General features: G+C 36.7%; 1 protein-coding gene across 1 annotated transcript in view; it reads right to left on the reverse strand.

Annotated features, from left to right (window-relative positions):
• Nucleotides 1–3,824: 3,824 nt before the first annotated feature.
• Nucleotides 3,825–14,176, reverse strand: part of LOC137616695 (protein disulfide-isomerase A5) — a 42,515-nt gene continuing 32,163 nt past the window's right edge. The window contains exons 11-12 of the mRNA XM_068346690.1: nucleotides 13,761–13,947; nucleotides 3,825–6,423 (exon numbers count right to left, since the gene is read on the reverse strand). Of these exons, the coding sequence (XP_068202791.1) occupies nucleotides 6,161–6,423; nucleotides 13,761–13,947 (450 nt within the window). The 3' untranslated portion in view covers nucleotides 3,825–6,160. The remainder of the gene's footprint in view (nucleotides 6,424–13,760; nucleotides 13,948–14,176) is intronic.

A 14,176-nucleotide genomic window follows, 5' to 3' on the forward strand; every position in this document is an offset into this window, starting at 1 on the left:
TCACGCTCAGAACCCCGTCGCCCCGTAGGGGAGAGAGAAAGTTGTCATTGGTGAGAGGGGTTGCGTGAGCGTGCATATCTATCTAAATAATTGGCCGTCACTTTGACGGTCGCGTACATTATTCTTACATAATTGGGTCACGTACTTTATCTTTACAAAATTACAATAAGACTTTAAATTATTGATTTTCGAATATATGAGTTCCATTTCAGTACAAAATTGCAAGGGAAAATTACGTTTTTTATTAAGAGTTAAAGTGAAAACTTCTAGCATTTGCTAGATTTTATTCAACGAACATCTAACCATTTGTCCGTGTAAGCGCTAAATTAAAAACTGGTTTGATTCATTTTGAAATCGGCTCCCCCGAATTATACGTATTATACTAGAGATTGTATTTAATTGATTTTGGCTGTATAGCCTGGTGCTGGGGCCAGTGAATCTATTCAGAGCCGAAATACATCTAAATTAAAACCCTAGTTACTACGAGGTAAAGGTTAGAGGCAGCTCGATAGCAAGATGGAAGAAAAGAAGCACGAACGGAGGTAAAGTAGGATCTAAAACAAGTAGGCCTACTCTATAGCTAGGCGACGAAGAAAACTACAAAAACCCTTTAAGTAATGCCTACTGACGGCACTACCTCTCTACGTAGTTACTATTATAAAAGGCAGTACTTTAACCACCGAGTTAGGTATATTACGAGAAATCGGCGACGGTAAATTCTGATTAGCGTTGTTAATGACAAAAATCTCAGACTTTCCGAGATATATCTAAACTAATTGAAATGCAGATCATGTTTCATTGCTAGAATGTGTCTAAATTCTACTGATGTTAGATATTAGGCCTACACCAAAGACTTAAATCATCGTGGATTTAATCTCGTTGACTTACAATATATATTAGATAAATCTCACGAAAACAATGATAGAAAGAGATTAAAAACACAATATACAATTAATTTGATAAAATTAAATACACAATGAAATTACTGGAAACTCTTATTCTCCAAATTTTTACAATTAATGATTTAAAAATAATTTAGGGTATCGTGCCCAAAAAAATAAAAGATATCCCCGGGTACCGTTGACGAGAACAGATTTGGACTTGTAATGCTGTCGCCCGGGTGACTCTGCAGCCAGTGATAAATAAGTTAGAAGAGAAGTGACCTAAAACTCTCAATAAGATCAATATTACGAAGGTTGGATGGCGTTAACTATGTGCCTTTCTCTAGTGAGGCGGAGTCTCGAGAAGGAAGTCGTAATATTGTCTAGACTTCTTCTATTCTTTATCATTTCATTTATTTAATTTGTCTTAGTTTTTTTTATTGTAATTTTAGTTAATTTCAAGTAAGTTTGTGTTCGTTTTCTAAAGGGATAGGCCTATAACGACGCATGACTAACTTCTCACTGAACCTTGTGTCTAAATTCCTAAACCACCTCGCAAGAAATTGAAATGTTCTTTACTGATATCTCTCTCTCTCTCTCTCTCTCTCTCTCTCTCTGTATATATATATATATATATATGTATATATATATGTATATATATATATATATATATCGCAATCTCTCTCTCTCTCTCTCTCTCTCTCTCTATATATATATATATATATATATAAATAAATATATATATATATATATACATAGATAAATAAATAGATACATAGATGGATTTATATATATATATATATATATATATCCTCAAGCACAGCTAGTCGACTGCAGGACAAAGGCCTCACACATATCTGTTTAAGGTCTTTTCTAAGACAGTCTATGATCAGAAATTTTCTTAGCTCGTCAATCCAGTGTCTTCGCTTCCTTCCCCTGCTTCTTTTGCGATCTCTATGGACCCATTCTGTTATTCTTAATGTCCATCTGTTATCTCGCTGTTTGCAAAAATAAATAACCTATATAACTGGATATTAAGTAAAATAAATTAATAACCTTACTAGCACATATTTCAACTGGAACAATAGAAATCTATGGCATATTGTTCATATACAACAGACTTGTTGCGATAAAAAAAAAATATTGGCATCATGCCTGTGCCATTACTTGGTATCATGCCTGTGCAATTGGTTTATAAAATAATTCTTTATATGTTTGCCTATATTTTTTGGTTATTCGTCGATCAATATTTCAAATTCAGCGTAATTTGAAGTCACGAATTTATGTAGATCAGAAGAATTAAAGAGACTCTGTGGCTTAAATTATTATCGAAAGTTTCCAGATACAATTCAGAAAGTATATAAGTATTCAGATACAGTTTATGAATTATGAAGATAAAAAACAATATGAAGCTTATGGATTTCCAATTAGGACTATCAGTGATTTTAAGAAATAAGTAAAACATGCAATACTTTTCAGCAACTAAAATACACATTGATTCTCCCCATTTGCCAGGAAACCTAATTACCACTTTATTTCTCATGATAAAAACTCTGAGAATTAAATTTACTGTTATTCGAAGCTACTTATATATTAAATTCACATTTATCAAGTGGATAGAACAAGAAGAAGAAAACCATTTTGATTTTCTTGTTCCATCGCTTAATAAATGAGAATTTAATAAAAATGGAATTTTTATAAAATAAATTTTTAAATATACTTACCTGGTAGTTACATATATATAGCCGAAACGCGGGATTTAAGCTATATATATGTAACTATATAAATGTAACTACCAGGGAAGTTACATATTTAAAAATGTTATTTTTATTATAAAATAAATTTTTAAAAATACTTACCTGGTAGTTACATATATATAGTTACATATAAATAGCTTAAATCCCGAGTTTCGGCTATATATATGTAACTACCAGTGAAGTTACATATTTAAAAAGATAGTTTCGAATAACAGTAAATGTAATACTCAAAGTTTTTATTATGAGAAACAAAGTGGTAATTAGGTTTCCTGGCAAATGGGGAGCATCAATGTGTATTTTAGTTTCTGAAAAGTAGAGTATTGCATGTTTTACTGATTTCTTAAAATCATGAGTTGTATCTGAAAACTTTCGATAATAATTTAAGCCACAGAGTCTGTTTAATTCTTCTGATTTGCTTTAATTCGTGACTTAAGGAAGCAATTTTAGGGTCTAATGAAACAAACTAAAATGGCAAGGCTAAAAGTAAACAAATGGTTAAAACTTAGTGGGGTCAACTTTATCAGACCAAGCAAATAAATCTATACAAGCATATTGGCTCACTATCACAAGACTTGAATAATGATCCGTCTTTTAAATCTCTCATGAAAAAGTCTTCCCTAAATCGTCATGAGAAGTGGTATAGTTCTAACATCACAAATTTTAAGTAATTTGTATTTTTCCTAACAGTACTTACCTCGAACTACTTTCTTAGGAGTATCTGGGATCTCCTCCCTATCCGACCCAGAATTTTGCGTAGTTCCCCCTATCTCAACTTCCCTTGTTGGGTCGCCCCGTGGTGGATGGACACTCGCCCTGAGGCGACCCTGGGTCAGCTTACGAGTGTGTGCTGCTAGGTCTGACTCGTCAGTAAGCATCTGGTCGCGGCGTAGATAACCTAAGCTGTATTTCCTTTTGATGGAACTTTCTCATAAAAACATTTCAATTGAATTTAACTTAAGTACTGTACCTTGAAGATGACATTTGCCTCTTGAAGGCATAATTATTACAACGGAAGCAACTTGGAAATGTTAATGTCTTTCTTGGATTGATTTTAGTGCTGCCTCTTGATATGAACAAATACCATATGAAAAGTAAATATAATTATTTCTTACCTTTTGATCTGCCAGCTTTCTTTCTAAATGTCTAAAAAGTGCTTTACACTACAAAGGATACAAATATTCGCAGAAAAAGGTAATTTATTTATTTCAACATGTCATGTTAAAAGATTTGTGCACATAAAGATTCAAATTACAAAAGTCAAAACTAAAAATATGACTTAATACTCAAAGATGGAGAACCAAATAAATACTGTACTGTAACAAAGTGCAAACTACATTGGTTAATCCATAAAAACCACTACCAAAATCTAACTGTAATAAATAAGTACTGTACATGGTAATATTCCCTGTTAATAGTATTTCAAAACATGACAAAACAAATTGTAAAATCATGTGCTAAGGTTACAAAAGAAATTTGTTCTTTACAAGTTACATTGCAACTCTTAAAAACAATGAACATTAAATGAATCAAACATAATCCCAAAAGCCTCAACCAATCTAATAAGACCACACCAGGGACGGCTCTCATGAAATGCTGGTGCAGTGTACAGAACAACCTCGACATACACTACCTATTAATGCCATATTAATAAGTGAAGAATAATGATTAGCCAGCATCATCAATTCTACAATTAATAAAATGCTTCTTTTTATTTAATTCACGAAAGGAAAGAATATCTTAGAACTACCTGGAATGCTTGCCTAGATGCTAATGTGATCCCAACTGTTAGTACTTTAAAGTACGTTTAAATTTATAGCTAATTCCTATTCTACTTGATCACGTTAGTTCCTTATTTGTACTCAACCTGGCAACCCCTTCACCCTAATGCACTTACAGCACTAGTTAAAGCTAACTATCAGAGCCCTAGCAACGGCACCCAATACACTTTTCTCGAGAAGTGCTTGTTGTATCATGTTGCGAACATTGTATCATTGCATGTATATCAAAACAAGGCCAGTCAGCAACAATCTATTTATGCATGCTACACAATGTATCGGTTGTATGAAAAATACAGTTTTAAATCCTATAGACTGCTAAGAAGAATACTGACAATTCACAGTAATAAATGCTGAAGTACTGAACTACAATTATTTCAAGTATTTTGCAAGCAAGAATTTATATTTCCAAATATCATTCTTAAATTAAAACTAATATTGAAGATTTTCCATCTATCATGCTTACAATATCCTCAGAGAGCATAGATGGTAGATAAGAAATAAAAAAAAAAATCTGCTATTGCTTGACATACTTTAGTTTTCATCCCAAGTCTTCAATACAATTTCTTCAAAAGCAGAACAAAAAACATACTGATATATCTATAGATTAAAAATTCCGTTTCTTCCAATCTAAAGCATACACTATACTGCACATTTCCCCCATTTACCTCACTACACATCAGCTTTTCATCTCCCTCTCCATTCTAATAGCTGTTCATTTCATATTTTACGCAAACGTGCATGTCAGTCCTCTACCCTCTAATTAAGTCTGAATCTGAGCCAGCCATACCCGTTTGTACTTGGAAGTGTGTGCATCATCCATATACCATTCGTTATTTCTAAAAGGTTAGCTGAAAGGGGCATTTGTGACCACAGAAGGATGGTGAGTGGAAGTTGAGTGAAAGATTAACTTGTTATCAATGTGATAAAAAGCTGATCATTTACTATAATCCCTTTCATTTTAAATTCGGCTTCATTTAATCCGTTTCCTCCCATTACGTAAAGCTTCCAAGCCTTTCCTACAAATACTGTACAACAGTAAATTTTTAAATACTACTTGAACTATAATTCCTTGTAAATGTATTTCCATACTTTTGAGATCTTTAATATATTAAAAGTTACAACTACATCTAATTTGTGCATTCATAAATTACCAAAAATTAATCCACTGAATTGCTGACCTTCAGAAGATTTGTAAACATACAAAAGGTAGCACTAGAGAGCACAAAACCTTAAGAAAATAAGATACTTCAATAAACAATCACAGCTGGTTATTTGAATAATGCCACACATGAAGTCAGGGTGAAGGGGCCTTAATAACATGGAGCACAGAAATACAAAAAATTGAATACTAAAACTAGCATAACTAACCCCACCTGCCAGTTTCGAGATTCTCCTGACCTTAAAACTGATAGAAAGGCTTATGAGATACAAAAAAATTGGAAGAGACTACAGATTTTTCCACAGTTGACTTTCCACAAGGATGAACTATATATTATAACAAGTATAGGCATAACAAATAACAACATAAACCAAGAACAAGTTTTAAAAGATAAATAAGATCATTTGACACTTATCACTCAAATAATAAGCAACGAAATAATCCTCAAAATTAGATATATTACCTAACAGTTAAATCTGAGATTGGACCACATAGTACTGTACATTACTTGTCCATGGTGGTAAGTAATTTCCAACAAATATTCAAATACTAACAACCATTATAAAAACTAATGCATTCACTTATCTATAGCTCATCTTTAGCTTCACGAGGAGGATTCTTCATAAAATCGATAATATCAGCAGCCTTTCGACTTCGATTATACTCCGTTATGAGCTGTCCATGTCTGAAAAACTTCAGTGTCGGGAAGCCTCGGATCTGGAAACGCGTTGCCAGACTTCGTTCTACGGTGGCATCTACAGACGCAAGTACGCCAGTCTGACCTTCGGCTGCTAATTCAACAGCTGCTTGACCGTAGTCTCCCTTCATGGCTTTACAATGGCCACACCCTATAAATTTAAATGGTAATTTTATTTTTGTTGTCTTTTCCTGTTACGAGTGTAATATAAAAAAATGTTTCGTAATTTTATCTAGGTTTTATTCATGAGACATCAAACATTTTACGGATAAAGAGTAAGGAACAAATTCCCCACATAATAGTTACTAAAGTAAAAAATGTAAAGGTTCATATTATTACTAATTCCGTTTCACATCAGAATCTACTAATGTTATTCACCGAGTTTGAAATGATATACAAGATATTTTGACATTGTTCATGAGGTTATTATTATTACTAGCCAGGCTATAACCTTAATTGGAAAAGCAGGACGCTATAAGCCCAGGGGCCCCAAAAGGGAAAGCAGCCCAGTGAGGAAAGGAAACAGGAAAAATAAAATAGTTTAAGAACAGTAACAACATAAAAATGATATTTTGATTATAAAATAAATTTTTGAATATACTTACCCGGTGAATATATAATAGCTGACGTCTCCGACGGCTCAACAGAATTAAAAAACTCGCGAGCGATCGCCATGAAGGTAGCGGGTGTGCCCACCAGCGCCGACTATCGGCCAGATACCGCATATACATGTAAACAGCTCCAGTTCTTCTCATCCCGCTGGGTCTCTATCGGGGAGGAAGGGGGGGCCTTTAATTTATATATTCACCGGGTAAGTATATTCAAAAATTTATTTTATAATCAAAATATCATTTTTAAATATTAAACTTAGCCGGTGAATATATAATAGCTGATTCACACCCATGGTGGTGGGTAGAGACCAGTATTAATACAGTTTACGGCGTATATGCTTAGAGTTTTTGACAGTTATATCATAACAAAACCCAAATAAATATACAGTAGGTACCTGGTAAGGAAGCTGACTCTAACGATTACTCTGCCTTGTTAGTCCGCTTTCCTCACGAAGCCCAGCCATCCTCTTAGGATGCTGAAAGACTCCCAGGAGCTGAAGTATCTAGGGCGACAACCCATACAACAGGACCTCGTCAAAACCCTTAATCTGGGCGCTCTCAAGAAATGACATTTGACCACCCGCCAAATCAAAAAGGATGCGAAAGGCTTCTTAGCCTTCCGTACAACCCAATTAAAAACATTTCAAGAGAAGATTAAAAGGATATTGGAATTAAGGGAATGTAGTGGTAGAACCCTTACCCACTACTGCACTCGCTGCAACGAATGGACCCAGTGTGTAGCAGTCCTCATAAAGAGTCTGGACATCTTTTAAGTAAAATGACGCGAATACCGACTTGCTTCTCCAAACGGTCGCGTCCATAATACTTCGCAGAGATCTGTTTTGCTTAAAGGCCACAGAAGTTGTTATAGTTCTTACTTTGTGCGTTTTAACCTTAACCAAGCAACGATCTTTTTCACTCAAGTGAGAATGAGCCTCTCGGATTAAAAATCTAATAAAATATGACAAAGCATTCTTTGACATAGGCAATGAAGGCTTCTTAACTGAGCACCACAAAGCCTCAGATCCACCTCGTAAGGATTTAGTCCGAGCTAAATAAAACTTCAGAGCTCTAACTGGACACAGCACTCTTTCAAGCTCGTTGCCTACGATCTCTGACAGGCAAGGTATATCAAATGACTTAGGCCAAGGACGAGAAGGCAGTTCATTTTTGGCCAAGAAAACCAAGCTGAAGTGAACATGTGGCTTTATCTGTAGAAAAGCCGATATTCCTACTGAAGGCATGGATCTCACTGACCCTTTTAGCCGAAGCCAAACACACTAAGAAAAGCGCCTTGAGGGTGAGATCCTTCAGGGAGGCTGAATGTAATGGCTCAAACCTGTCGGACATTAGGAACCTTAGGACCACGTCTAAGTTCCATCCAGGAGTTGCCATACGACGCTCCTTAGAGGTCTCGAAGGACTTAAGGAGATATTGGAGATCTTGATTATTGGACAGATCTAAGCCTCTATGTCTGAACACAGACGCCAACATGCTCCTGTAGCCCTTAATAGTGGGCGCTGAGAGGGAGCGAACATTTCTCAGATGTAGGAGAAAGTCTGCAATTTGGGCTACAGAGGTACTGGAAGAGGAAATGGATGATGACTTGCACCAGTCTCTAAAGACTTCCCACTTCGACTGATAGACCTTGATGGTAGATGCTCTCCTAGCTCTCGCAATCGTTCTGGCTGCCCCCTTCGAAAATCCTCTAGCTCTTGAGAGTCTTTCGATAGTCTGAAGGCAGTCAGACGAAGCGCGGGGAGGCTTTGATGAAGACTCCTTACGTGGCTGCCGTAAGAGATCCATCCTTAAAGGTAGACTCCTTGGAACGTCTACCAGCCATTGAAGTACCTCTGTTACTCACTCTCTCGCGGGCCAGAGAGGAGCAACCAATGTCAACCTGGTCCCTTCGTGAGAGGTGAACTTCTGCAGCACCTTGTCTAGGATCTTGAAAGGTGGAAAGGCATAAACGTCCAGGTGAGACCAGTCCAGCAGGAAAGCGTCTATGTGAGCTGCCTCTGGATCTGGAACTGGAAAGCAGTAAGTCGAGAGCCTCTTTGTCAGAGAGAGTAGCAAAAAGATCTATGGTGGGTAGACCCCATGTCATCCATAGCTTCTCGCACACAGTCTTATGCAACGTCCACTCCATGGAGAAGACTTGTCCTCTTCTGCTGAGGCCGTCCGCCAAGACATTCATTTCTGCACAAATCTCGCCAAAGGAGAGATGTTACTGCCTTAAAAGGAGTTCCTTCTGATCCGTGGATCAAAGAACCGAGCCTTCCAGACTGTCCAGTGGAGCTCCCTAACCCAAATCCGCTGCATCTGAAAACAACACATGGTTTGGGTTCTTGATCGCAAGAGAAAGACCTTCTCGAAGTCTGATATTGCTGTCCCACCAAGTCAGACATGTCTAGACTGAGTTGGAGATTGGGAAAGAGATACTCACTAAGCCCCTCTCCTTGTTCCAATGTTTAGGTGAAATAGGAAAGGGCATAGGCTGAACGTCAACACGAGGCTGCGGCAGCGGCTGAAAGTCAACACGGGACTGCAGCGAGTAAGGATCCAAGTCACGTGACTGACGTGACAAACTACCGAGATCACGTTTCATAACGTCAAACGGACAAGTAAATGCTCATTTAGGCGGCTGACAGCCAGAGTCTCGTTTAGTGTAACGGCGACTCGAAAGCGAAGGTTCATCGTGAACCTGCTCAACGTCATACTTCTCCATAAGGGAGGCAAGCTTAGTCTGCATGTCCTGCAGGACAACCCATTTAGGATCAACAGGAGTCGGGACGGGCTGAGACGACGGTAACGTCTGTGTTGGCAAAACATTGCCTTTACCGCGACCCTCGGACCCCGTGTTACGCTTGCGTTTAATAGGCGAACCGTCTTCCGACGACTGCAAAGGGTCAGAGCTGTCCCCATGGCTACAGCCAGGACGCTGGACCTGTCCTGAATGGACTGACTTCCGCTTTAAGGGTCTAGAAACTTTGCTCCAAGATTTCTTTTGCGAGAAGCCTTCGGATGACGAGGAGAAAAACAGCCTCGCTCGTCTTATGGTAGGGGCGATCTTGCTAGACACGCCCGATACCATAGAGGGAACGTTTGTTCGTTGGTTAAAGCCTCTCGTCCCCATAAGTCCTACGACATTACTTCTCCCTGGTAGCATGGGAGCCTGAAAGAGGTCTCGGACTAGGTGAACGACAAGCACGAACAGACGAACCCTCGGTCGCAACACTAAAAAACACTTTGCGCAATTATCACTTTATCACTACGATTTTCTGTTTTTGCACTTACTTCACTGAAATCATATTTTTCAATAATTTCACATTAGGCATGAATAAAACTGATTTCTACCTGAAGCACGCAATTCTCCCCTACATCAAAATGTTATAATTGCGAAATAAGTCGCATAATGTAAGCACATTAATACAAGCAAAAATCAGTACAGTAAACATATATATATCGAATAAAACGGAAATATATAAAGTTAAAAGGATCAGTGACTGGGGAGGAGACTAAACACTAGTTTATTAAAAACTACGTTTTCAATCTCTCACCGTACAGTGCCTTGGGACGAGAATAAAAACTAAAAACGTTTTATCCTTTCTCCCCGTACATAGACTTGGGACGAGAGTAAAAAACTGACTCGAGAACAACGTTACTCGCTTGGGACGAGAATAAAGATCGGAACGTTCTCTCTTCCACTCTCTCTCTCCGTCTCTCTCTCTCTCTCTCTTGATTTCACACAGAAGAGAAAAGCCCACTCACCCTTCGTCAATAAACAGGTTATTTGACCAAAGGAAAAAACTGAAAGGACTAAGAAATTGAAAATTAACAAGTTCCTTTAAATTAGTATTTAAAACATTTCAGTTTGAAAGAAGAATGAACAAAACGTCAAAATCGATTTACTCTTTCTGCAAAGTGAAACCGTGATTCTCTCTATCTCTATCGTAACGATAGAGCGCAAACTGCGTAGCATAAATAAACCAAACGTTAGTTCATCTTTGAAACAGCACGAAGACTATTCAAAGAAAATCTTACATAAAATATCTACTAAAAAATAATCATTTAATAACTCTTACAGAGCAAATGATTTAAACTTAACGAAAATAAAAGTTGAATGGGCTCAACGTTGTTTAACTTCGGTTTCCAAGTTAGGACCGCCTACTCTCGGACTAGGGGAGGAATAGGTAAGGCCGCATATAAACAAAACATTAAAATTTATCTTGATGTTTAGTATAAATGGAAAGCTAATCGAAGAGGCCTAATAAAGGCGGGTGAGATATAAAATATATAGAGGAAAATCTATAATTAACAACAACAATTTATAACGTGATAACATAATTGCTAAAAGCCTAAAACACACTTCCGTACACTAAGGGAAGGGTCGGCCATTTTTACTCTATGGAAAAAAACCAGAGATAAAAGAGCAAGGGCAAAACACTTTTACTCTCCTTTCAAAAGCATTTCTTTTGAGGATAGTATTGAATAATCCAACACGGCGAAAGCAATAAAACCAAAACCAAGTACTTCACCAATTCGGTAGAAAACTCGGTCATAATAGCGAGTGGAATCAACTTGTCGATGAAACCGACAGAGAAGAACAGGAGCTGTTTACATGTATATGCGGTATCTGGCCGATAGTCGGCGCTGGTGGGCACACCCGCTACCTTCAAGGCGATCGCTCGCGAGTTTTTTAATTCTGTCGAGCCGTCGGAGACGTCAGCTATTATATATTCACCGGCTAAGTTTAATATTTAAAAATAAATATATCCTATATAAACTATAAAAACTTTAACAAAAACAAGAGGAAGAGAAATTAGATAGAAAAGTGTACCCGAGTGTATCCTCAAGCAAGAGAACTCTAACCCAAGACAGTTGAAGACCATGGTACAGAGGTTTACTAGACTTTGAGAGATGAGGATACTACAGCATAGCCAAATTCTGGATGTGTCTATTTTTCAACAGACCATTTAGCTCTCTAGAAGTCTGAAACCTCCCAGGATCTTTATTTTCAAGAGAAAACAATGGAATTGCAAAAACATTATAGTTTTCATATTCAAAATGCTGATAATTAAGGTTGAACCATTATTTGAAGCTATATAGTTTGACTACTTTTATAGGTAAAATTTCTGCCTTATTCCACAAAGACTGTCATTTCAAATACTCATCTTGATCAGAATAAAAATCTATATTCCTTTGAGGTGTCGTGGGGTAAAAAGTCCAATATTACATAATATTAAAGTTTGGAACAGAATATTGGGTGCTGTTTTGGTATGCAATCTCATTTATGGTATGATTTCAGAAATTATTCTTTTGCCTTGGTATGCGATCTCAATATTCTTAATAGGTAAAAAATACAAGAAAAGAAAATCTAATGGTTCTTGCTTCGCCATGCGCTCGCTTCGCTTGCGAAAAAATAAAAACATCAAGCTCTGTATGTACTGGCAAGCGGTAACGTTGACCAGCGCATGCTAACATCAATGATTGATTATTATGTCTTAGATAATTATTACCGATATATATTTTTTTTTGAAAATCTAATGGGTCTTGCTTTGCCATGAAGTGAAGTGAGTTTGCTACTACTGTATAAGGTGAGATCGCATACCAAAGCAAAAGCACGACTTTGAGATCGCATACCAAAACTGCACCAAATATTAGTGTCTATGAACTCAAGGAAAGCTATGCAGGCTACGAAGTTGAGTACTCTTCTGACTTCTTATTTCTAATTATGTATTTTGCATAAGAAATTCAGAAAGTTTCATAGAAATAATCTATTTTTGAACCAGCTGGTACAGAAGAAAGGGACCAAAGGGAAATAAAATAAATGGGTTTGAGTTGAGAAATACAAGAAATGCTATGGAGTGATGACAAAATTCTGAAATAAGATGCAGCTTTGGGAACTGATGGGGGTGGTTTTATCAGTAGCACTAGAAGAAAATTACTAAAAAAAAGGCTTAGAAAATATCGATACTGGGAATCAGGCTGTTGCTAGACAAATCAGACATATTTATCTTCAAATTTCAAAATGCTATTAATTTGGTAGTTCCACATAATTTTTTAACCTCAAAAATCAAATATAATTTTCTCTATCTGCATACAGTATAAAAACCACTCCCTTCTCACGACAACAATTTCACCACCCACTTGCCATGATCCAAGAGATAAGGGGGGGGGGTTTGCATGTCCCATGAAAAGGCATTAACCCTTTTACCCACAAAGGACGTACTGGTACGTTTCACAAAACCCATCCCTTTACCCCCATGGACGTACCGGTAGATCCTTGCAAAAAAATGCTATAAAAATTTTTTTTTTCATATTGTTGGTATTTTTTTGAAAAAATTCAGGCATTTTCCAAGAGAATGAGACCAACTTGACCTCTCTATGACAAAAATTAAGGCTGTTAGAGCAATTTAAAAGAAATATACTGCAAAATGTGCTGGGAAAAAAATAACCCCTTGGGGGTTAAGGGTTGGAAATTTCCAAAGAGCCTGGGGGTAAAAGGGTTAACAAAGACTGTTTCGTATTAATGAAGTCATGACATTTAATCAAATGTAAAACCTTAAATAAAGTTAGGATATGGGAGAGATGATTAACAACTTTATTACTGATCTATCACCTTTGTCCTAGCTTAAGGACATTTCAGCTTATTTGTATTAACACATACAGCTTTTATTACAAACTTGCTTTAGTCTTTAATGGAATGTTGGTTCCTAAACATAAAACTACAGATCTACAATGAATAAGCAAACTCTTGTTTTTGAAAGAACCAACCATATGCCACATACTTTATGTAATAAATTAAACTCTTAGTTTGGGTATGTTATTTGCATATTTTGAAAAAAAAAACATAAAAGAACAAATATCTACTTACAAGGAGCATAAAACATAACAAGCGCCTCTTTATTGTTGATGAAGCTATCGAAGGTGGCTTCAGTGAGGTGGTGGATCAAATTTCCCCCTTGCACCGATGACCACTCATCCAATGGTGAAGGCGGGGGAGGTGGTGAGCCACTTAAGGGATTCTCAGGATCCTCCATGAACTTCACAAAGTCTACTTCCTGATAAACAAATAAGAGCTCTGCATTAATATATGGGGCTTCTACAATTCATGAAAGGGATACATACAATAAAAAAATTCACATTACCCGAGTTTGTTATGCCATTAAAGCTGGGATGTTATGAAAAGATTTTTTTATTATAAATATGTATATACGGGATATGTATATATCAAATAAATCGCTTCATGTGAACTATATATTTTTTATATTCATTACTATCATGAATTGT

Source organism: Palaemon carinicauda, chromosome 22, assembly GCF_036898095.1.
Source record: "Palaemon carinicauda isolate YSFRI2023 chromosome 22, ASM3689809v2, whole genome shotgun sequence".
Lineage (NCBI taxonomy): Eukaryota > Metazoa > Arthropoda > Malacostraca > Decapoda > Palaemonidae > Palaemon > Palaemon carinicauda.